We start from the raw sequence: 22,704 nt of genomic DNA on the forward strand, positions 1-22,704 counted from the left end.
GCAGTTGTTTCCTTTTCCTTTGCTATTCATTTTTATTTTGCTATTTTTTAAAAAATAATTCAACTCTTATTTTAGGTAAAGGGAATACAAATGAAGTTGTGTTAGATGGGTATATTGTGATAAGCTAAGGTTTAGGGTACAATCATTCCCATCCCCCAGGTAGTGAGCATAATACCCAATAAGTAGTTTTTTAGTACTTGCTCTTTTTCTATCTCTTCACTCTAGTAGTCTGTAATATGTATTTTTCCTGTCTTTATATTCGTGTGGACCCAGTGATTAGCTTCCACTTATAAGTGAGAACATGTGGCACCTGGTTTTCTGTTCCTATGTTAATTCACTTAAGATAATGACCTCCAGTTGCATCCAGGTTCTGCAAGGGACATTATTTCATCCTTTTTTTGGCCATGTAGTATTCCATTGTCTATATGTACCACATTTCTTTATCCAATTCACTGTTGATGGGCACCCAGGTTGAGATCATGTCTTTGCTATTGTGAATAGAGCTGTGATGATCATATAAGTATATAAGTAGATGTGTTTTTGGTAGACGAATTTATTTTCTTTTGGGTATATACCCAGTAGTGGGATTGCTGAGTTGAATGGTAGTTCTGTTTAAGTTCTTTGAGAAATCTCAAAACTACTTTACACATTGACTGAACTAATTTACATTCCTACCAACATAGGATAAGCATTCCCTTTCTTCTGTGACCTTGCCAGCATCTGTTGTTTTTTTTTTTTAAACGTTTTAATAATAGCCCTTCTGACTGGTGTGAGATGGTATCTCCTTGGGATTTTGATTTGCATTTTTCTGATGATTAAACATTTTTATGTGTTTGTTGGCTGCCTGTATGTCTTCTTTTGAGAAGTGTCTGTTCATGTCCTTTGTCTATGTTTTAATATTGTTTTTGTTTTTTGCTTGTTGAATTGTTCAAATTTCTTATAGATTCTGGATATTAGTCCTGTATTAGATGCATGGTTTGCAAAGGTTTTCTCCCATTCCTTAGATTGTCTGTTCACTCTGTTGATTATTTCTTTTGTTGTGCAGAAGCTCATTAGTTTAATTATATCCCACTTGTCCATTTTTTTTTTTTGTTGCAATTGCTTTTGAGAACTTAGTCACAAACTTTTTGCCAATGCCAATATCCAGAATATTTTCTAGGTTTTCTTCAACGGTTTTTATAGTTTTAGGTTTTACATTTCAGTCTGTAATACATCTTGATTAAATTTTTTATATGAAAAGAAGGGGTCCAGTTTCATTTCTCTGCATACAGTTAGCCAGTTATTCCAGCACCATTTATTGAATAATGAGTACTTTCCCCATTGCATTTTTTTTTTGCTAGCTTCATTGGAGATCAGATGGTTTGAGGTGTGTGGCTTTGCTTCTGGATTCTCTATTCTGTTCCTTTAGTCTGTGTGTCTGTTTTTGAACCAGTACTATGCTGTTTGGTTACTGTGGCCTTGTAATATAGTTTGATGTCAGGTAATGGGATGTCTCTCACTTTGTTCTTTATGCTTAGGATTGCTTTGACTATTCAGTCTCTTTTTCGTATTGAATTTTACAATAGTTTTATTCTAATTCAATGAAAAATCTTGCTGGTTGTTTGATAAGAATACCATTGAATCTGTAGATTGCTTTGGGCAGTATAGATGGTTTAATTATAATTTTTCTACCAGTCCATGAGAGTAGAATGTTTTTCCACTTGTTTGTGTCACCTATAATTTCTTTCATGAGGGTTTGTATTTATCCTAGTAGAGATCTTTCACTTCCTTGGGTTAAATGTATTCCTAGGTATTTAATTTTTTGTAGTTATTCAAATGGAATTGCATTATTGATTTGGGTATCAGTTTAACTGTTATTGGTGTATAGAAATGCTACTAATTTTTTTCCATTGACTTTGTATTCTGAAACTTCACTAAAGTATGTTGTCAGTTCTAGGAGGCTTTTGGCAGAGTATTTAGGGTTTTTGAGATATAGAATCATATCATAGTGCAGAGAGATAATGTGAGTTCATTTCCTATTTGTCTATGTTTTATTTCTGTCCCTTTCCTGATTGATCTGTCTAGGATTTCCAGTACTATGTTGAATAGGAGTGGTGAGAGTGGGCATTCATGCCTTGCTCCTGTTCTTAAGAAGAATGCTTCCAGCTTTTGCACATTATATATGATGTTGGCTGTGGTTTTATCATAGATGGCTCTTATTATTTTAAGCTATGTTCCTTCAATGTGCAGTTTGTTGAAGAACTTTATCATAAAGGGATGGTGGATTTTATTGAAAGCTTTTTCTGCATCTATTGAAATGCTCATGTACTGTTTATCCTAAATTCCATTTATGTAGTGAATCACATTTATTGATTGTGTATACTGAACCATCCTTATATCTCAAAAATAAAGCCTACTTGGTCATGATGAATTCACTTTTTGATGTGCTGCTGGATTCAGTTTGCTAGTGTTTTGTTGAGGAATTTTGCATCTGTATGCGTCTATATTCATCTATATTCACCAGGGATATTGGCCTGTTGGTTTGTTTTTGCTGTTGTTGTTGTTGTTGTTGTTGTGTCTTGCTGTATTTTGGTACTAGGATGATTCTGGCTTCAAAAAAATGAGTTAAGAAAGAGTCTTTCTTCCTCAATTTTTCAGAATAATTCAGTACAGTGGGTACTCACTCTTTTTTGTATTTCCAGTAGAATTTGGCTATGAATGCATTTAGTCCAGGGCTTTTACTGATAGGCAGGTTTTTTCAGTACTGATTCAAATTTGGAACTCTATATTGGTGTTCAGGGTTTCAATTACTTCTTTGTTCATCTTGGATGGTCGTTGGATGGTTCGTCTTGGATGGTTGGATAAGAATGACCCAGTTAATACATGCTCCCTCTTTGCACACTAGTGAAGGCCTGAAAGTGACATAATATTAAACCTTAAAAAGAATTCTGTCTACCACAAGACATAATCTTCATTACACTGGCAATGACTGTGCCATTCGGGGGCTACTGCAAAGTTTTTATTATTTATTTATTTGTGTATTTATTTATTTATTACTAAATCCTCAATAATGAACCATCACTTCTTAAAATAGTGTTCTTTGTACCAAAGCTTAGTTTTATTGACCAATACACTTGTTCCGTAAAAAATTATTCTATATTTTCCTAGTGAAAAAAAATAGTAAGAACTGTAAGTTTGGCAGAACCATAGATGTATAGATTTAAATTCTTCTACAATTCTTCCTTCAATAATTGGTCTTTAGCATTAATAGATTCAAGGTGAGCTTCCCTTAAACTTTAGCCTAGATTTAGAACAGAATTTATTAATGCCACCTATCTATATAAACTGTCCAACTGATTAAAAATCTGAAATCACTTGTTTCTATATTTTCCACTTCTGTGCTCTAAACACTAGTGGGGCATTCTGTTGTGTTCAAACTCTCTGGTAATAATATCATCTGTCATTGTATCCTTGGATTTTGTTTATGTCTGCTAAATTAAAATTTTAGCTTCTCTACCTCTATTTTTCCTGGACTCAGTGCCATTTTCATGGGTGACTCTAGTTAAATTTTGATTCCTCCCAAACTGCTAAATTATCTGAATTCTTTGGATAATCCCTCTTCAGGGCATGTCTCTGAAACTAAGAGATTGTCCAAAAGAGTATGTGTTCTGCAGCGAGTAAAAGGGAATGGAAAATAATTATTAAAGAGAATCTATAGTGATGAGAAAGTTGTATGCAGAGTTCTAGGCACTAATTTCTTTGTTTCTTAATTTTAAAATTAAGAATGAACTAAATGTCAATCATGAATTACATTTTCTTATATAGAAAGAAATCCAGAAAACTATTTTACCTTTTATCTGTTAAGCAACTGTATTTTTAGAATCTTCTTAAACTGTAAATATATTAGTTTGAACGAGTGAGACTTCACTAAATATAATGCAATGTATTTGCAGCACTGTTAGGTCTTGCAAATTTCTTATGTCATATTTTATACACAACGTTTAAGGTGTTTTACAACTGTAGTTGTTTGGAAGTAACTGGTCTACAGAACAGAAATTACTCAGCCCATTTGGGTGAATGCCCAAGAGATGATGCTTGTACAAGGAAATTTTACTTTTTTGTTGCAATACAAGTCTTCAATTTATTTTTCTCTGCACTTGGAGGCACCTCACATGTCATGCTGATTGTTAAGTAAGTATGACTTTTAAAAACATTTTCATATGCATGAGACTATAAACACACCTAATGATATGCATATTTTTACATAATATACTGGGAATTCAAATTCATATTTTGTCAAATTTTAATTTTCTGAGAATTCATTTTATTAAAATTACTATGAACTCTCAAGGCCGTAATTAATAATTTTGCCTCTAATTCTTCCATTAAGAAGTCCAGATTCCATACTTTTCTTCTCTTACTAAGAATCTGAAGACACAGACTGACAATTGTCTCAGTTGTAAAAGCATGTCCCTAGGATCCTAAAAGAACCTTTTGAATTTTGAGTTGCCTTGCATCCTAATGGGTCTCTCAGGGTAAATCTATTGATTTCACTAAAATAAAGCATTTGAAAACTAGATATAAAATATGCTCCATTTGATAATAACATTCCAAAACTTTTAATCGACTCACAGCATGACTTTTATAATACCCTTGTAGAAAAATAAGAAAATACACAGGAAGAATTAATTCCTTTCTTGGCTCATTAGAAAAGATACAATGCTTGGCCGGGCGCCCTGGCTCACGCCTGTAATCCCAGCACTTTGGGAGGCTGAGGCGGGTGGATCACGAGGTCAGGAGATGGAGACCATCCTGGCTAACACTGTGAAACCCCGTCTCTACTACATATGCAAAAAATTAGCCAGGCGTGGTGGCGGGCGCCTGTAGTCCCAGCTACTCCGGAGGCTGAGGCAGGAGAATGGCATCAACCCGGGAGGCAGAGCTTGCAGTGAGCTGAGATCGCGTCACTGCGCTCCAGCCTGGGCAATAGAGTGAGACTCCGTCTCAAAAAAAAAAAAAAAAGAAAAGATACAATGCTTGATGAATATTACATGGTAAATGAAACCAATAAGATACTTGTTGTCATACAGCTTTCAAAATTACAAGAAAGACTGGTGTTAGATAAATAATCTTAAAATCAAAGCACATATTTATAAATTGTTCTGAGTCCTCATCAGGAAAAAGATTTCCCTAAAAAGAAAGATTCAAAAGGAAAGTTAATTTAGGATTGAGGTGGGGGGCTGTGAAGAAGGGGATTCAGAGTACATCACAAAATAAGTAACATTTATTCTAAAGGTCTAAAGAAAAAGCCAAATGAAAGTGTTTCCAGGAGAGGGTCTGGGTGCTGACGCCTTAACACAGTAAAGAGCTGGTGTGTTTGAGAAATGAAAAGAAGTTGGCAGATTGAAACATACTGAATGAGAGGTTGTGACACATGATAAGATTGGAGAGTTAGGAAGGGTGCAGATAATGCATGCCCTACTGGCCAAGTTGATTCAATCACCTAAAACTGGTAACATGTAAATAATTGCTCTTAGATCTTAAAAATATACATGTGTAAGTATAGTGACCTGGGTTAACAATCAATTGTACTTTTAAAACCTACATTGTTGATCACAAGTTCACTGTCAACCAACAGCATGACGTGGTAGAGATGAAAAAAACAAAAGCATTTTTAACATTTGTTAACATTAATATCAACCTGTAAATCGAATTTACAGTTGTTTAATTTTGACCCTGACTGCAAATCTTATCAAATTATTTATGCTAAATATTCCACAGATATAGCTCCATCTTAATATAAAATGTCTACTCAAAAGGAGAAGCCTTTCATATTTGCCAAATTAAATTCATTAATGCATTAAAAATAACCTTAAAATTAAATAATAGTTTGCATATCAACAGGTTTTACCTTTTACTTTAAACTCATGAGTTTTAAAAAACTGTTCCATCATTGATGATAACAATATCATATCTATTTCAGAAATTGATTAAATCAGCATTACAACTTGTCAAAAATATTTAACTCTCTCTAGCCTTTGATTTTATTGAAATAAGCATTTTGTGAATATGTCTATAGAATAAAATATAAATTTCAGTTGGTTAATACTTTTCTAATGCTTACACTATGAGGCTATTTTTTAAACTTGATTAAGTAGGCAGAAGGACATCCATTTATTCAACATGTATTCATTTTTTGTGTCAGGCACAGTTGTATGCACTGAGGATGCAACTGTGAACAAAAGTGATAGAACTTTATTAGCTTTTAGTGTGGGTGAGGAATGAAGGAATGAATGTGTGTAGCAGAAAAAACAATAAACAAATAAGTGAGTAAATATATAAAATAGAGTAAGTGTGAAGCACTAGAAAGATAAATAAATCAGAGTTAAGAAAATTGACAAAAATGAGAAAATAGGTAAGAGATACTAGTTCAGATATTGTGCTTTGGAAGTCCTTTGAGTAAAGACCTGAATGAAGAGATAGAAAATAAAGGTACAAGCCATGCTAAATGGAGGCAGGCGAGGAACAATCCAGGCAAGATAGAACAAAGATAAGGGTCCTGGTGTGAAGTATAGTTAACATGCACAAGGTACAAAAACGTGTGTAAGGAAGAGAGAGGTAACAAGTGCAGCAAGAGAGCTAGCCTAGTTCAGATCCTATGGGTCACAGGAAAGACTTTGAAATTTATTCTAAATGTGTTGAGAAGCCCAAGGGGATTTAAGTATTAGCATTTCCACAGATGCCTTACATAACTAGAAGATCACTCTGGCTGTGGGTGGAAAGTGTGTTTTGTGAAAACGACAGTGAAATCAAGGAAAACAGAAGGCTCAAATTGTTCTTCACAAGATGGAAGCTTGATTGAGGATGCTGATAGTAGGAAAATATGAAGTAAATGAAATGAGTAGATGAAACAAATACGAGTCTCAGTTGTTTTGCTTTATTTTATTTTATTTATTTATTTTTGAGAGACAGTCTCGCTCTGTCATCCAGGCTGGCGTTCAGTAGCACAATCTTGGCTCGCTGCAACCTCCGCCTCCCAGGTTCAAGCGATGCTCCTGCCTCAACCTCCTAAGTGGCTGGGATTACAGATGCACGCCACCATGCCCAGCTAATTTTTGTATTTTTAGTAGAGACCTGGTTTTACCACGTTGGCCAGGCTGTTCTCAAACTCCTGACCTCAAGTGATCTGCCAGCCTCTGCCTCTCAAAGTGTTGGGATTACAGGCCTGAGCCATAGCACCCAGCGTTTGTTTTGTTTTTTAATGCAAAGCCAGTAGGGTTTGCTGATACATTGAATGTGGCATGTGAGAAAGATAATTTAAGGATAATCCCAAAGTTCTGGCTTCAGTTCTGGAAGGATGGTGGTACTATTGAACAAAATGGGAAAGACTAAGAAAGAGTAGATTGGGAAAGTGAAAAAGCAAGAATTTGTTCTATCTCTATAAAGCTGAGCAGCCTGTTCAATATCTAGCAACAATGTCATATATGCAATCCAGCAGGAGAAACCTTGATGCCAGAGCCATAAATTTTAGAGTCAGCAACATACAGACGGTATTTATTTTTATTTTGACTTATTTGTTTATTTAGAGACAAGGTCTCATTTTGTTGCCCAGGCTGAAGTATAATGGCATGATTATAGCTCACTGTAACCTTGAATGCCTGGATTCAAGCAATCCCCCAAGGCGGCATTAAAATCCATGGAACTAATGAGATCTTCTAGGGACTGAGTACAGATAGAAGATCCTAGGATCAGTTCTCAATCACTCTAATTTAAAGATCAATAATAGGAGAAACCAATAAAGAAAACTGAGGAGGTTTCATGAGAAAAACTAGGAAAGAGGGTTGTCCTCAAACTAATAAAGCATATGTCAAAAAGAGCATAAGTAACTGTGTCAAGGGCTGCTGAGAGTTCACAGGAGTTGAACCCTGGAGGCGGAGGCTGCAGTGAGCCAAGATTGCTCCACTGCACTCCAGCCTGGGAGACAGAGACAGAGCAAGACTGGTCTAAAAAAAAAAAAAGAAAAAAAAAGAAACCACAAACCAATATCCCTGATGAACATATGAAAAAATTATCAATAAAACACTAGCAAATCAAATCCGATAGCACATAAGAAAAATTTTATAACATGATCAAGTTGTTTTTATTCTAGGGATGAAGGGTTGGTTCAACATACATAAATCAATAAATGTGATTTGCCACATAGAAAAAACTAAAAACCAAAACCATTTGATAAGACAAAATTAAAACCAAAAACCATATGATCATCTCAATAGATGCAGAAAAATTATTTGATAAAATTTAACATCTTTCATGACAAAAATCCTCAACAATCTGGGCATCAAAAGAACATACCTCAAAATAATAAAAGCTATATATGACAAACCCACTGCCAACTTCATACTGAAAGGAAACAAGTTGAAAGCATTCTCCTGAGACCTGAAACAAGACAATTGTGTCTATTTTCACCACTCCTACTGCACATAGTATGAGAAGTCCTAGCTAGAGCAATCAGGCAATAGAAAGAAAGAAAAGGTATCCAAATTAGAAAAGAGGAACTCAAATAAACTCTGTTCACTGATGATATGCAACAATAACAACAAAAATAGACTAATGGGACTTAAACTAAAAATTTCCTGCACATCAATGGAAATAATCGACAGAGTAAACAGACAACCTACAGGATTAAAAAAAAAATTTACAAACAATACATCTGACAAAGGGCTAATATCCTTAATCTATAAGAAATACAAAAAACTCACCAAGAAAATAAATTATTAAAAATAGGGTAAATGATATGACCAGCATTTTTCAAAAGACAGTCAACAAACAACAAACATATGACAAAATGCTGAATATCACTAATCATCAGAGAAGTGAAAATTAAAGCTACAATGAGATTCCATTTTATACCAGTCAGAATGGCCATTACTAAAAAGTCAAAAAGCAAGATACTGGTAAGAATGTTGAGGAAAAGGAATGCTTATATACTGTTGAGAATATAAATTAGTACAACCTTTATGAAAAACAATGTGGAGATTTTTCAAATAACTGAAAGTGGAAGTACCATTTGACCCAGCAATCTCACTATTGGGTGTCTACCAAAAGGAAAGTAAATCATTTTATGAAGTAGACTCATGCTCTTTCACACTTACCATAACCCTGACCAGACCACAAAAAATCAGTATCTTCAGAGGCATAATAAAGTCTGTTCTAACCACTTTCTCATAGGATTTTCATAAGTACCATATGAGAAAATATTTTTAAGCCATCTTGAAATCATGATGCATTGAATAAATAAGGGAATAATTATTATTATTGCTCAAATGTTTGCCTTTTAAAACAATTAAAATATAACTTTATATAATGGGGCCATTCAACTGACAGCTTAATTCTATCATGAAGAAAAACAACACAGGAGAAGGCTTTAATGTTGTTTCATTTTGATATTTTAAAGATATTTAATGTTTCTTTGCCTTTATCTTATTTCAGAATTGTTCAACCTGAACTGAAATCACTTGCACTGGGTTTCCACTCAATGGTTATACGAGTACTAGGTATGATGAAAAAAAAATATGTACTATATATATATACACATACATATATTAAATTTAAGTTATAAATATTAATGTCAAGGCTTAAAGACTGAATGTAATGAATCTTTAATTATGATAGTAAATAAAACTAGTATCATTTCTATTTCTGTGATAAATAAAAACAATCAGAGACAGAGTAAAATTGAGTGATCGACCTAAAAGAGAATTCGATTGTTAATTATACGTAAAGTCAATCTGTTAAGACTAAGGAATTATTGTATTTGTATTACACTCTTTCAAACACAAAGATAGAAGATGGTCCTCCAAATTTTTCTTTTTTTCAGAAAAATAAGAATATTTCCTCCTCGTCGGCAGAGTGAAGGGCCTAACTTCTAAACTGAGCCATGATTTAGGCAAGGCCTAAAGCTGGCTTGGGAAGTGTGGGAATCTGGCCAGGGAATCTGGCCAGGCTATGGCCCAATTACAATGAAGAAATTGTCTAAGAAGCATATTTGATGATAAAGTCACAAATCCTCAAAGTTAAAAAGAAGAAATATAAAGGGAATAGAAGAGAGGAAATGAGATGCTATAGTATTCCATTGGTTTTCTTCCCTCCATTCCGTTTTGTGTGTCTAATCTCCCAGACTCTGTAGATCCTGGCAGTTTTCTACCTTCAGATTCAATGGAGATAGCTCTCTGCTAGAACCTGGGTGACGAAAGCTTAAAGTAACATCTGAGTTGTTAGTACTTCTTTTCATATGTAGAAATGAGACTATGAGAATAAATTTTTTTTTAGCAATAGAAAATAGGAAAAAAAGTGAGTTTCACCATTCTAATTCTGAGTATCCTATTTCGATGTATCCAGTCTGTGGCACGATGGAACCTAAATGCACCTATGGAAAAAATACACATTTAGTACAAAACTTGCAATTCACAAACAATTGTCTTGAATACAATAAACGTGTAAATTGTGGAAGGCCTATATAGTGTATTTACCTGAAAAAGTCATTTAGAAAATAGGTTATGAGTTTTTAAATTGTAGTGATTAGGACAAAGTTTGTTACTTAAAACAATCCATTACATTTGTTCAAATCAGTGGCATTATGTGGGGAAAATAAATTGTTAGCATGTATTTTTCATTTTTCAAAGGGTGGCTGTGATTTTTGAAACCTGAAAATTTCTCACTCATTTCCTCAGTACCAGGTTTTCTCAGATACATTGACCTCAGTCCCTTGTCATTTTAATATTTCTCACTCTCAAAAAATTGAGACTGATGAAAACTACATGGAATAAGTGAAATTGTGATATATCAATCACTATCATTTTATCCATGGCAAAATAAATTCTGAAAATTATTTACCGCAGTACAAAAAAGAACAAAGTAAAGTTATAAACACTTTAGTTGCACCATCTTAAGGATAGTTCTCTACTGGCATGTCCCTAAAATTCTTTATCAAATTACCTTTGCCTAGAACCAGGAGTGAATCTCAGAGTTCATTAAAACAGCAGTGGAAGCAGATGGACACTTATTATATAAACAACATAATCTGTCTGTGAAAAGCCTTGCATTCTGCAAAATCATGAGCTACAAATAAAAATTAACTAAGAAAAAGACCACTGAAAACTTACTCATCATTGTGATCAGAACACTAACACAAACAAAATTTAGTACCACAAGCCCTAACTTAGCCTAAGCTGCTTCAGGAGGTATTTACAAATGCACAAAATCAATTAGTAGAAAACCACTGGACTGTGAGCTCTAATGACATCAGTAAGTGGGAAGTAGATGTCTGAGCCCAGAAAAAAGTACAACCTGCCAAAAGCTAAGCACTCTCTGAAGCTCAGCCTGTGCTTATCTGAGGAGGGAGTTCTGATGAAGCAGTCACTTTTAAATTCTCTTAAAATAGTGTTAAAAAAAAAAGTCTGCCTTTACAGCAGTTGAGCCAAGATCTTTTTCCTTTCCCCATAAAATTGTAATTCTACTCCATTTCAGGTTTCTTTGCCTAAGAAAAATCCCATATTAACCAACGTAACTTCCAAGTTTTACTAACAACATTCTCCTTTTTACCATTCAAGCTTAAGTTAATTGCTATCATAAGAAGAACAGAGTATATATGCATATATGTAGGGAGGGTACGAGTAGGTAAAAGGTGTCAATGACATTACTACATGATTTGGGTCTTTGAGATTTCTAATAATCTTTATTATTGTGTAGATGCAGAACAAAATAATAAATGAATCCTCCAAATTTTTAAACGTTTATTTAATCAAAATGTATCAATGAGGAATATCACGCAGTTACATTTAAAATATGTTCCCTAGACTGACATCTTCTCTTCTCCTATTACAGGAGGAATTCTAGCTCCAATATATTTTGGGGCTCTGATTGATACAACATGTTTAAAGTGGTCTACCAACAACTGTGGCACACGTGGGTCATGTAGGACATATAATTCCACATTATTTTCGTAAGTTGTCATAAATATATTTCATTATTTTTCTTTGACTATATTAATTCCTAAAGAATGTCATTTTCATTATGTAATAATATTAATAATGATAGCCACCTTTTAATGAAAACTGACTTTGCATGCAGTATGGTATCAAGCAATCTGGTATCTCATTTTAGTACTCATAGAAACTATAGGAAATGGATATTTTCTTCTATTCTGTTATATATGAAGAAGCTGTGATTCAAGGATAATAACCAACTTGTCAAAAATCAGAGATAATAGAAAACGGCTAGGATTTGTATGTGAATCTTTTTTGTTTCCAAAACTCTCCTCATATTAGTATATATAAGGATAAATATACACATGTAAATATAGACACACGCATATATATATATATATATATATATATGCGTGTGTGTGTGTGTGTGTGTGTATTCAATTGCCTCTGACTTCTCTAGAAAGACACAGAATGACTAGCTGGGGCTCTGGTCATATGTCAATTAAGAAAAAAAGGGAAAATATGTTTCTATATTACTCTATTCACGGGGAGAGATATTCCATAAGTGACATGAAGATAACTGCATGGGCATCTGGAAAAACAAAAAGCTACAATTATACTTTACCTCTTTAAAAAAAACTAATTTCAAATTCATATATTGACAAATTATACACTTTGAAATGTGAAACTACATGTATTAAAACTCATAGTATAATTTCTTTCAATTATCTACGAAGCAGAAACTAAGTATGACCCAAATGCCCAAAACCATAATAGAAAAAAAGACAAAATATTTATAAAATCTGCATCATTAAACTTTTAAAAGGAAATTTCAAAGTGAAAGTATAAATTACGAGAATAAATTGCAACTTGTAACACAGACACAGGCAAATATCCTGAATATATACAGAACTCTTAAACATCAGCAAAAATAACATCCAATGCTGGCAAGGATGCAAAACAACAGGAATTTCCTTTAGTTTTTCTTTCATTGCTGGTGGAAATGTAAAAAATAGTAGAGCCATAGTAGAAGACAGTCTGGAAGTTTCTTACAAAGGAAAACACGGGCTTATGATATGGTTAAGTAATCATGCACCTAGATATTTACCTAAGTTAGATGAAAACATGACCCCACAAAAACCTGCACTTGCGTATGAAAAAATGGAAGCAAACAAGATGTCTTTCAATAGGTGAATAGATAGCCAAACTGGGGTACATTCATACAATAGAAAATTATTCAGCAATAAAAAGAAGTGACCTATCAACTTACAAAAAGACAAGAAAGAAACTAAATGCACGTAGCTAAGTGAAAGAAGGCCATCTAAAGAAGCTTCTGGGCCTGGTGCGGTGGCCCATGCCTGTAATCTAGGCACTTTGGGAGGCTGAGGTGGGAGGATTCATGAGGCCAGGATTTCGACACCAGCCTGGACAACATGGCAAAACCCTGTCTCTACTAAAAATACAAAAATTAGCCAGGCACGTTGGTGCACATCTGTAATTTCAGCTACTTGGGAGGCTAAAGCACAAGCATCCCTTGAACCCAGGAGGCGGAGGTTGCAGTAAGCCAAGATCATGGCATTGCTCTCAAGCCTGGCTGACAGAGCGAGACTCTGTCTCAAAAAAAGAAAAAAAAAAAACATTAAAAAAGATGAAAGAAGCTTCTGACTATATTATTCTAACTGTATGACCTTTTGTAAAAGGCCAAACTATGAAGACAATGAAAGATCAGTGGTTGCTAGGAGCTCAGTGGGGAAAGACAAGGATGAGTAAGTGGAGCACAGGGCATTTTAAGGGTGGTGAAATGATTTTATATGATATTATAATGTTGGATACATGATGTTATATATTTGTCAAACCTATGGACCCATACCCATACAACATACAAACCACATAAAAAGCAAACTCTAATCTAAAATATGAACTTAATAATAATGCATTCATATTGGTTCATCAATTGTAACTAAGTTACCACACTAATACAAACTGTTAATGAAAGGGGAAACTGTATGTGTGGGGCGGGGAGTATACGGGACTTCTTCATACTTTCTGTACAGTTTTTCTGTAAATCTAAAATTTCTGTAAAAAGTAGGTTCTATTGGCCGGGCGCGGTGGCTCAAGCCTGTAATCCCAGCTCTTTGGGAGGCCGAGGCGGGCGGATCACGAGGTCAGGAGATCGAGGCCATCCTGGCTAACACAGTGAAACCCCGTCTCTACTAAAAATACAAAAAATTAGCCGGGCACGTTGGCGGGCGCCTGTAGTCCCAGCTACTCGGGAGGCTGAGCCAGGAGAATGGCATGAACCCGGGAGGCGGAGCTTGCAGTGAGCCGAGATCGCGCCACTGCACTCCAGCCTGGGTGACAGAGCAAGACTCCGTCTCAAAAAAAAAAAAAAAAAAGTAGGTTCTATTAAAAAAAAATCAAATATCTTCCAAAGAAAATAATCACTAATGGCTATTAAATATATAAAAAGATGCTCAAATTAATTGATAATGACAGGATTGCAATTAAAACTCACCCAGATTGTCAACCATCAAAAATGTTAAGTAGACATTGTCTTGGCAAAAGTACAGAAGTTTGAGCCAGCAGCAAACTTCTAGAAATTTATCCTACAGATAGCTATACTCCCAAATAGATAAAATGTCACGTATATGAGATTACATACATGTGTATGGCAACATTGTTTATGATGACAAAATATTGGAAGCAACTTAAATATCTCTTGATAAGGGAGTAATTAAATAAATAGTTCTACCTGCAGGAAAATGAATAGTCTGATGTCTCGAAAAAAGAAGAAAAAATTATTTGTTTACTAATATGGAACCTTCTTCAAGACATATTTTTATATGAAAAAAAAGAACCATGAAGAATGTGTATGGAGCATGCTATCATTTATATGAAAGTGGAGGAAGTTTATTAGTTCAGGATACATCTCTGGAGTAAAGACCTAGGATCAAATTTACCAAACAGACTTTCTTCCATTTAATGTGTAAATTCACCAAAATCCCCAGCAGATAAAACGATCCAGCTTTTTCCAGAATTGTACCCCACAGGCATTCTCAGAAATGTATCTAAATATTAATGATAGAAAATTTCTCACAAAATGAGAGAAAGAAATGAAAAGAAATTACAAATGAAAACTTCATAAACTTATCTTAATGACTTTATTTACGAATGTGTTCATTTTTTATTGAAATCATCATGTATTTCCAGGACACCTGGCAAGATGCTCCTCAGAATTTCCCCAAAGCAATGACCACAAATTCAAGTATTAATGTAACATTTTGCGATGGCTTTATAATGGTTTGAGTATAAAAAGACCCTAAAACTATTTTTAAGCCATACTAGTTCCTTTTTGTTCAGTGAAGGTTTAGTTAGAACTAAAATGGAATTTATAAATATTTTATGTTAATTGATTTATTAATGCATTCTTCTTGTTGATCAAACTGTTATAGTATCCAAATTTTTAATATACTGCAAAGACCATTGTGATCACATTATATAGTGTATATGTGTACTATATATATTTAATATGCATATATATGCATATATAAGATAGACATATAATATATGTTATTCTTGTGTACTTTATGCTTGTCCCAAGACATTAAGATTTAAAGGGTCAGTCTTTGTACATCCCCACATATTTATCATTTTCTTTTCTCTGATTTCTTCTTACATGTCAGATTCCATCTAGGGTCATTTTCCTTCTGATTAAAGTCGATTTTTAAAAATGTCTTTCAGCGAGCTCTTTAGTGGCAAATTGCCAATTTAAATTTCTCAGGAAAGAACTTTAGTTCAATTGTACACTTAAAAGAAATGTACAAAGTATAGAATTCTAAATTGACAATCATTTTCTCTTGTCAGATTGAAGATATTATTCTATTGTCTTCTAAGTTCCATTTTACTCTTGATAAGTTAGCTGTTGTCTGTTTTCTTGTTCCTTTAAGGTAACCTCACTTCTCTGTGGATTCTTTAAATATCTTGTCTTAATCCCTGGAATCTGTAATTACACTATGTTCAGGTTGCAGATGGAATAAGTTTGCTAATTAGCTGAACTCAAGATAAGAAAATTATTTGGTTGGGCCCAATGTAACCACAAATATCCTAAAAAATAAAAAGAAGAGGTCAGAAGGATGTGATGTGAGAAAGACTCAGTCTATTGTTGCTGGCTTTGAAGATGGAAGAAAGGGGCCAGGAGCCAAGGAATGTAGGTGGCCTCTAGAAGTGAGAAAAAGCAAAGGAACAGCTTATTTCCTGGAGGTCCCAGAAAGGAATACAGCCCTGCTAATACCTTGATTTTAGCCAACTAAGACAAGTATTAGGCTTCTAACTGCCAGGAAATGCTCCAGGCTTAGCTCACACACCCTTTTCTTTCATAAAATTCACACCATTCCAACCAGCTGGAAATGACCAACCATCTTTGGGACTTACCACATCGTAGCTAACTCATGGCCCTTATCACTTTCTTTTTGGTCACTTGTGTTCATTGCTTAATTGTGTAAAGTGGAATTTAAAAAAAAAAAAAGAGCAGTGCATTTACCAATTAATATATAAAAAGTTAAATTGTTATCTTATGAATTTTTAAAATAAACTCTTATTTTTAGAGCAGTTTTAGTATCACAGTAAAATTGAGGAGAAATTACAGAGATTTCCCACATACCACCTGCCCCACACATGCGTAGCCTATCCCACTATCAATGTCTCCCAACAAAGGGTGATACAGTTGTTACAGATGATGAAACAACATTAACACATCTTTATCTCCCAGAGTCCACAGTTTACTTTAGGTTTCACTCTTGACATTGTACTTTCTATGGGTTTGGACAAATGTATAATGACATATATCCACCATTACAGTATTATACAGTGTAGTTTCTCTACCCTGAAAATCCTCCACTCTGCCTATTCATTCCTTCCTCCTCTAAAACCCCTGGAGACCACTGTGCTTTTTACTGTTTTCATAGTTTTGCTTTTTCCAGAATCATACAGTATGTAGCATTTTTAGACTAGCTTATTTAACTTAATCACATGCATTTAAATTTCCTCCAGGTGTTTCCATTGCTTGATAGCTCATTTCTTTTTATTGCTGAATAATATTCCATTGTCTAGATGTATAACAGTTTATTTATATATTCACCTACTGAAGGACATCTTGATGGCTTCCAAGTTTCATGTTTCTCTGATGATATATATGAAGATGTTTGATTTTGTTATATTAACCCCAGATCCTGTGTCCTGAAACCTTGCAATAATTCTTATTATTTCCAAGTGTGTTTTTGTCTGTTATTTTAAACTTTCTACTTAGACAATTGTCATATTGTAAACAAAGACAATTTCTTTTCAATCTATATACATTTCATTTTCTTTTCTTTTTTAAAATTACATTAATTACGAATTCCAGTACCATGTTGAAAAACAGTGGTGAGAGGCGACATCCTTGACTTGTTCCTGACCATAGTGGGAAGACTTTGAGTTTCTCACTATTAGGTATGAAGTTAGATGTAGGGTTTTGGTAGATATTCTTGATCAAGTTGAGGAGGTTCTCCTCTATTCCAAGTTTAATGGGAGTTTTTGTTATAAATGAGTGATTTTGCAAATTCATTTTTCTAGATCTATTGATGTGATCATGTCATTTTATTATTATTCTTTAGCCTGTTAATGTAATGAACTGTAAGCATTCATTTTGCATGTTGAACCAGTCTTGGAAACCTGAGGGAAATCCCACTTAGTCATGATGTATACTGTATTTATACATTGTTGAATTCAATCTGATATTTTTTGAAAATTTTCGCATCTGTGTTCATGAGAGAAGTTGCTCTGTAGTTTTCTTTTTTTTTTTTTTTTTTTTTTTTGAGACATAGTTTTGCTCTTGTTACCCAGCCTGGAGGGCAATGGTGCGATCATGGCTCACCGCAACCTCTACCTCCGAGGTTCAAGCAATTCTCCTGCCTCAGCCTCCCAAGTAGCTGGGATTACTGGCATGCACCACTACATCCGGCTAATTTTGTACTTTTAGTAGAGACAGGGTTTCTCTATGTTGGTCAGGCTGGTCTCCAACTCCTGGCCTCAGATGATCCGCCCGCCTCTGCCTCTCAAAGTGCTGGGATTGCAGGTGTGAGTCACCACGCCCAGCCCTCTGTAGTATTCTTTTCTTGTAATGTCTTTGTCTGATTTTGGTATTAGGATAATGCTAGCCTCACAGAATGAAATAGGAAGTACTTCTGCTGCTGCTATCATCTGAAGAAGATTGTAATGATTTGGTATAATTTCTTACTTAAGTGTTTAATAGAATTCACCAATGAACCTATCTTAATTTGATTCTTTCTTTTTTTATTATTATTATGCTTTAAGTTCTACAGTACGTGTGCACAATGTGCATGTTTGTTACATATGTATACATGTGCCATGTTGGTGTACTGCACCCATTAACTAGTCATTTACATTAGGTATATCTCCTAATGCTATCCCTCCCCTCTCCCCCCCACCCCACAACAGGCCCCGGTGTGTGATGTTCCCCTTCCTGTGTCCATGTGTTCTCATTGTTCAATTCCCACATATGAGTGAGAACATGTGGTGTTTGGTTTTTTCGACCTTGCAATAGTTTGCTGAGAATGATGGTTTCCAGCTTCATCCGTGTCCCTACAAAGGTCATGAACTCACCCTTTTTTATGGCTGCATAGTATTCCATGGTTTATATGTGCCACATTTTCTTAATCCAGTCTATCACTGATGGACATTTGGGTTGGTTCCAAGTCTTTGCTATTGTGAATAGTGCCGCAAAAAACAAACTCGGCCTTTTGGCTAAGATCAAGTATAGTATCTGTTCTTTTCAGTTTAATTTGATGCATTCTGTTTTAGAAGGCTATTAAATATTGATTCATTTTAAGAGAGTTCTATCCTCCTTCAGTGCCTGGGGTTCCATGAGGAAAACAGAGCTTTTTCCCAAAAATGGTACCTCCTATTTTTTCCCAAGGACTCCTCGTCTGTTAGAAATTAGTTCCTTTCATGTGGTCATTAAGAGGGGCAAAAAGACAGACTGAGGAAATAATTCACTCAAGTGAGAAAAATAAATAAATAAAAACTTCTTCTCAAAAAAACAATGTCCAAGAAGAGAAAAAGCACAAAGGTCTTGTGTGTATATATATATATATATATATACACACACACACACACACACACAGACACACACATATATATACATATATGTATATATGTGTGTATATATGTATATGCTATATATACATGTATATATGTGTGTGTATATATATATACACACACATACGTATATGTGTGTCTGTAAAGAGAGAAAGAGAGAGAGAGGGAGAGTGAGAATGGGAGAGCACTGGGATATCCATTTTTAATTAAGCTGACTTTTAGCTGTAGTGCCCTTTAAAAAAAAATCCTTTATATCTCTTATTATCTGACTTTAGCAAGGCCAAACAGCCAGTATTTCTGGCTTTTGAACTTCTTTAGAAACAGTAATCTCCTAGGTGAAATAAATAAGCCTTAACTAAGGTTGTAACTTATCCATGAGTGTATGAGGTATTTTCAAATAGGTGGTGAGCAGTTTTTACAAGATCTAGAATCTTCAGAGGTATCTCAGAGAAATGAAAATTCAAGAAGGGAAGCCAGAAGTTGGTCATGGAGTAGAGAATCAACAAATGGAAAAAGCCACAAGAATATCAAATCAGAAAGCACTCATTCCCTGAGCCAAGAATTGAGTCCCAGGCCACCATTGTGAAAAGACAAACCCTTAGCTTCTGAGCTACAGCATTGGATAGTCTTCATTACCTTTCCCAGAAGGATTCCAGTGCAACCAGTTTCAAGCTTGCAAAGGCTTTTAACTGCTCAAGATAATTTTTAGAGCTAACTATGACATTAACTACAAAATTCCTGTCCTCTAGATGGCAGAGACTAAGAGTAAGTACTGCCACATGGTTACAAGGTCAAGCTCCCAAGGACATAAAACAAGATGAGAGGGAAACCTCATCCAGTATAGGTTTCAGGAATACATAGCAAAGTTTGTAACTGACCAGCCCGAGAGGCTGGCTTAAAAAGTAGGCTTATAGGAATCCTAAGCCTACTTTCTACGTTCTTTCCTATGATACCCCTCTCCATTACAGAACAACACTAAAAGACAAATTCTTAGCACAAAGTACACCAGATTTGCTAAAGCCTAAGACTAGTCTCAAAAATTCATTTTTCTATTAATCAGACCACACACACACACACACACACACACACACACACAGAGAGAGAGAGACAGACAGACAGAGAGAGACAGAGACAGAGACAGAGAGACACAGACCAGAAGCTTGGCTGGTAACAAATTCTTACCCCTTTTGCCAGCATACCACTTTTCCGGGTTCCCTTTCTCTGCAGCTTCCAGAAGAATGAAGTGGCTTTTGATGACCGTGCTCATTGCACCATACCTTTGGGGGCCAAGCCACTTTGCAAAAGAAAATTATCCTTTTCTGTTTTATAAAACCATAGGCAAAAGCTTCTCATTTTTGCAAGATGCTGCCCAATGGGCTGCATGAGGAACCAAATTAACGTTTTCCACCCCAGCCTAGCAAAATACACATAACAAAACAGACATTTGTCACCTCATTCAGCACCCAATATTGACCTGGCGAGGCTCAAGCTTTCTTTCATTGGTCCCTATCATCTCTGATCCACTCAAGATCTGGAGGGATAACCTCCAACTGGGAATTCAGGTCTCTGGGCAAGATGAAGAAGTGGACAGTCACGCCGACTCAGGCCTTTTGAGCTTCCTTCAGGACTCACTGAATGTGACCAGACAAATAATGAGGGTTTTCTGAGTTAGGTGTCCTAGACTTCCATCAGTAGTTCCTTTAGAGGTCTCCTCCACATATACAAACACACACACAACAAAGACAAGACAGACAGAAGGCCTTCCAAACCACGACTTCTAACCAAGAATTCTGAGTCTTCCTCCCAAATGAACCTTTTATTCTCCACCTGAGAAATCTCCATGAAATCTTCTTGATTGAAGAGAAATCTCCTGAACCAAGACTGTTCCTACTAATTAGAGAGAGCTAACCAACACCTCCAAAGGAGCTGAACTGAGACCTCAAAAAAAAAAAAAAAATCCAAGAGCCCCAAAGGAGCCAAACCAAGGCCCCTACAGAAGTCAAATCACGATCTCCAAAGGAGCCAAACCAACTGGGCGAAGGAAGGAGGTGTTGGCAGTGCCTAGAATACTCACGAAATTAGTTTAGAGACAGACATTATTTCCAGGAACTATTTCTCTATGGCAATTAAATCCATGCACATTGGGTCAGCAGCACCCTGCCAGTAGAGACAGTGCCAGAGTCAGCCCATAGTCCAAGAGAACTCAGCAGCCACTCGGGCTGGCCTCTGGACCCATCACCAGAGCAGGGCCACTGAACCATGGGCAGGTAGGCACAACGGCATTCCCAGATGAGACCCCATGTGCATAACCACCTAACGGGTTCACCTTGCCCACTGCCTAGACAGAGCTTATTTATCAAGAAAGAACTTACTTATCAAAACAGAGAAATTGCAATAAAGAGTTGCAATGGGCCAGCTGTGCAAATGAATCAATCATGTAGGGCCAGCTGTGCAGGACACCAGAGTTTTGTTATTACTCAAATCAGTCTCTCTGAGAATTTGTGGACTGGAGTTTTTAAAGATAATTTGGTGGGTAGGGGGGCCAGTGAGTCAAGAGTTCTGATTGGTCAGGTCAGAGATGAAATCATAGGGAGTTGATACTGTCCTCTTGCGCTGAGTCTCATCCTGGGAGGGGGCCACAGGATGAGATAAGCCAGTTTATCCATCCGGGTGGCGTGAGCTCATCTGTGAAATTCAGGATCTGCAAAATATATCAGGTATTGATCTTAGGTTTTACAATAGTGCTATTATCCTCAGGAGCAATTTGGTTAGAGTCAGAATCTTGTAGCCTCCAGATGCATTACTCCTAAATCGTAATTTCTAATCTTTTGGCTAATTTTTTAGTCCTACAAAGGTAGTCTGTTTCCCAGGCAAGAAGCTGGTTTGTTTTGGGAAAGGACTGTTACTGTCTTGGTTTTAAACTCGAAGCTATAAACTAAATTTCTCCCAGAATTAGTTCGGCTTACACGCAGAAATCAACAGGAACAGCTTGGAGGATAGAAGCAAGATGGAGTTGGTTAGGTCAGCTCTCTTTCAGTCTCAGTTATAGTTTTGCAGTGAAAATTTCATAAGCATTTAGTGCAATAAACTTTCCACTTTACGCTGTTTAAGCTATATCCTAGAGGTTTTAAAATACTTTGTCTCGATTTTCATTTGTTTAAAACAAAAAAATTGTGTTCTGCCCTAATTTTATTTACCCAAAAGTAATTCAGGACCAAGTTATATAGGTTTCTTGTAATTGTGTAGTTTCGAGAGTTGCTCTTGATATTTATTTCTATTTTTATTCCACTGTGCTTCATGAAGATGTTTGTTATAACTCTGATTTTTAAAAAAATTTATTGTGACCTATGACTTAGAATGTGGTTAGTTTTAGAGAATGTTTTATGAACAGATAAAAAAATGCATTTTCTCTGATTTTTGGGTGAAGTATTCTCTAGATATCTATTATATCCAGTTGGTAAAGAGTCTAGTTCAAGTTGAATTTTTTTTTTTTTTTTTTTTTTTTTTAGCTTTTGGCCTTGATGATGTGCCTGCCTCGTGCTGTCAGTCTGGTGTGGAAGTTTATTACTCATTGTACTACTTTCTA

The 22,704-nt window shown here is 35.4% G+C and overlaps 1 protein-coding gene and 1 pseudogene across 1 annotated transcript in view; both read left to right on the forward strand.

Annotated features, from left to right (window-relative positions):
* The window catches only part of LOC116472758 (solute carrier organic anion transporter family member 1B1), a 102,319-nt gene that overhangs the window by 73,193 nt on the left and 6,422 nt on the right, over positions 1-22,704 (forward strand). The window contains exons 12-14 of the mRNA XM_032159785.1: positions 3,986-4,170; positions 9,469-9,533; positions 11,863-11,980. Of these exons, the coding sequence (XP_032015676.1) occupies positions 3,986-4,170; positions 9,469-9,533; positions 11,863-11,980 (368 nt within the window). The remainder of the gene's footprint in view (positions 1-3,985; positions 4,171-9,468; positions 9,534-11,862; positions 11,981-22,704) is intronic.
* On the forward strand, positions 18,744-18,944 carry LOC116474066 (U2 spliceosomal RNA; annotated as a pseudogene).

The sequence above is a fragment of the Hylobates moloch genome, unplaced genomic scaffold (assembly GCF_009828535.3).
Source record: "Hylobates moloch isolate HMO894 unplaced genomic scaffold, HMol_V3 SCAFFOLD_8, whole genome shotgun sequence".
In the NCBI taxonomy this organism is placed as follows: Eukaryota; Metazoa; Chordata; class Mammalia; order Primates; family Hylobatidae; genus Hylobates; species Hylobates moloch.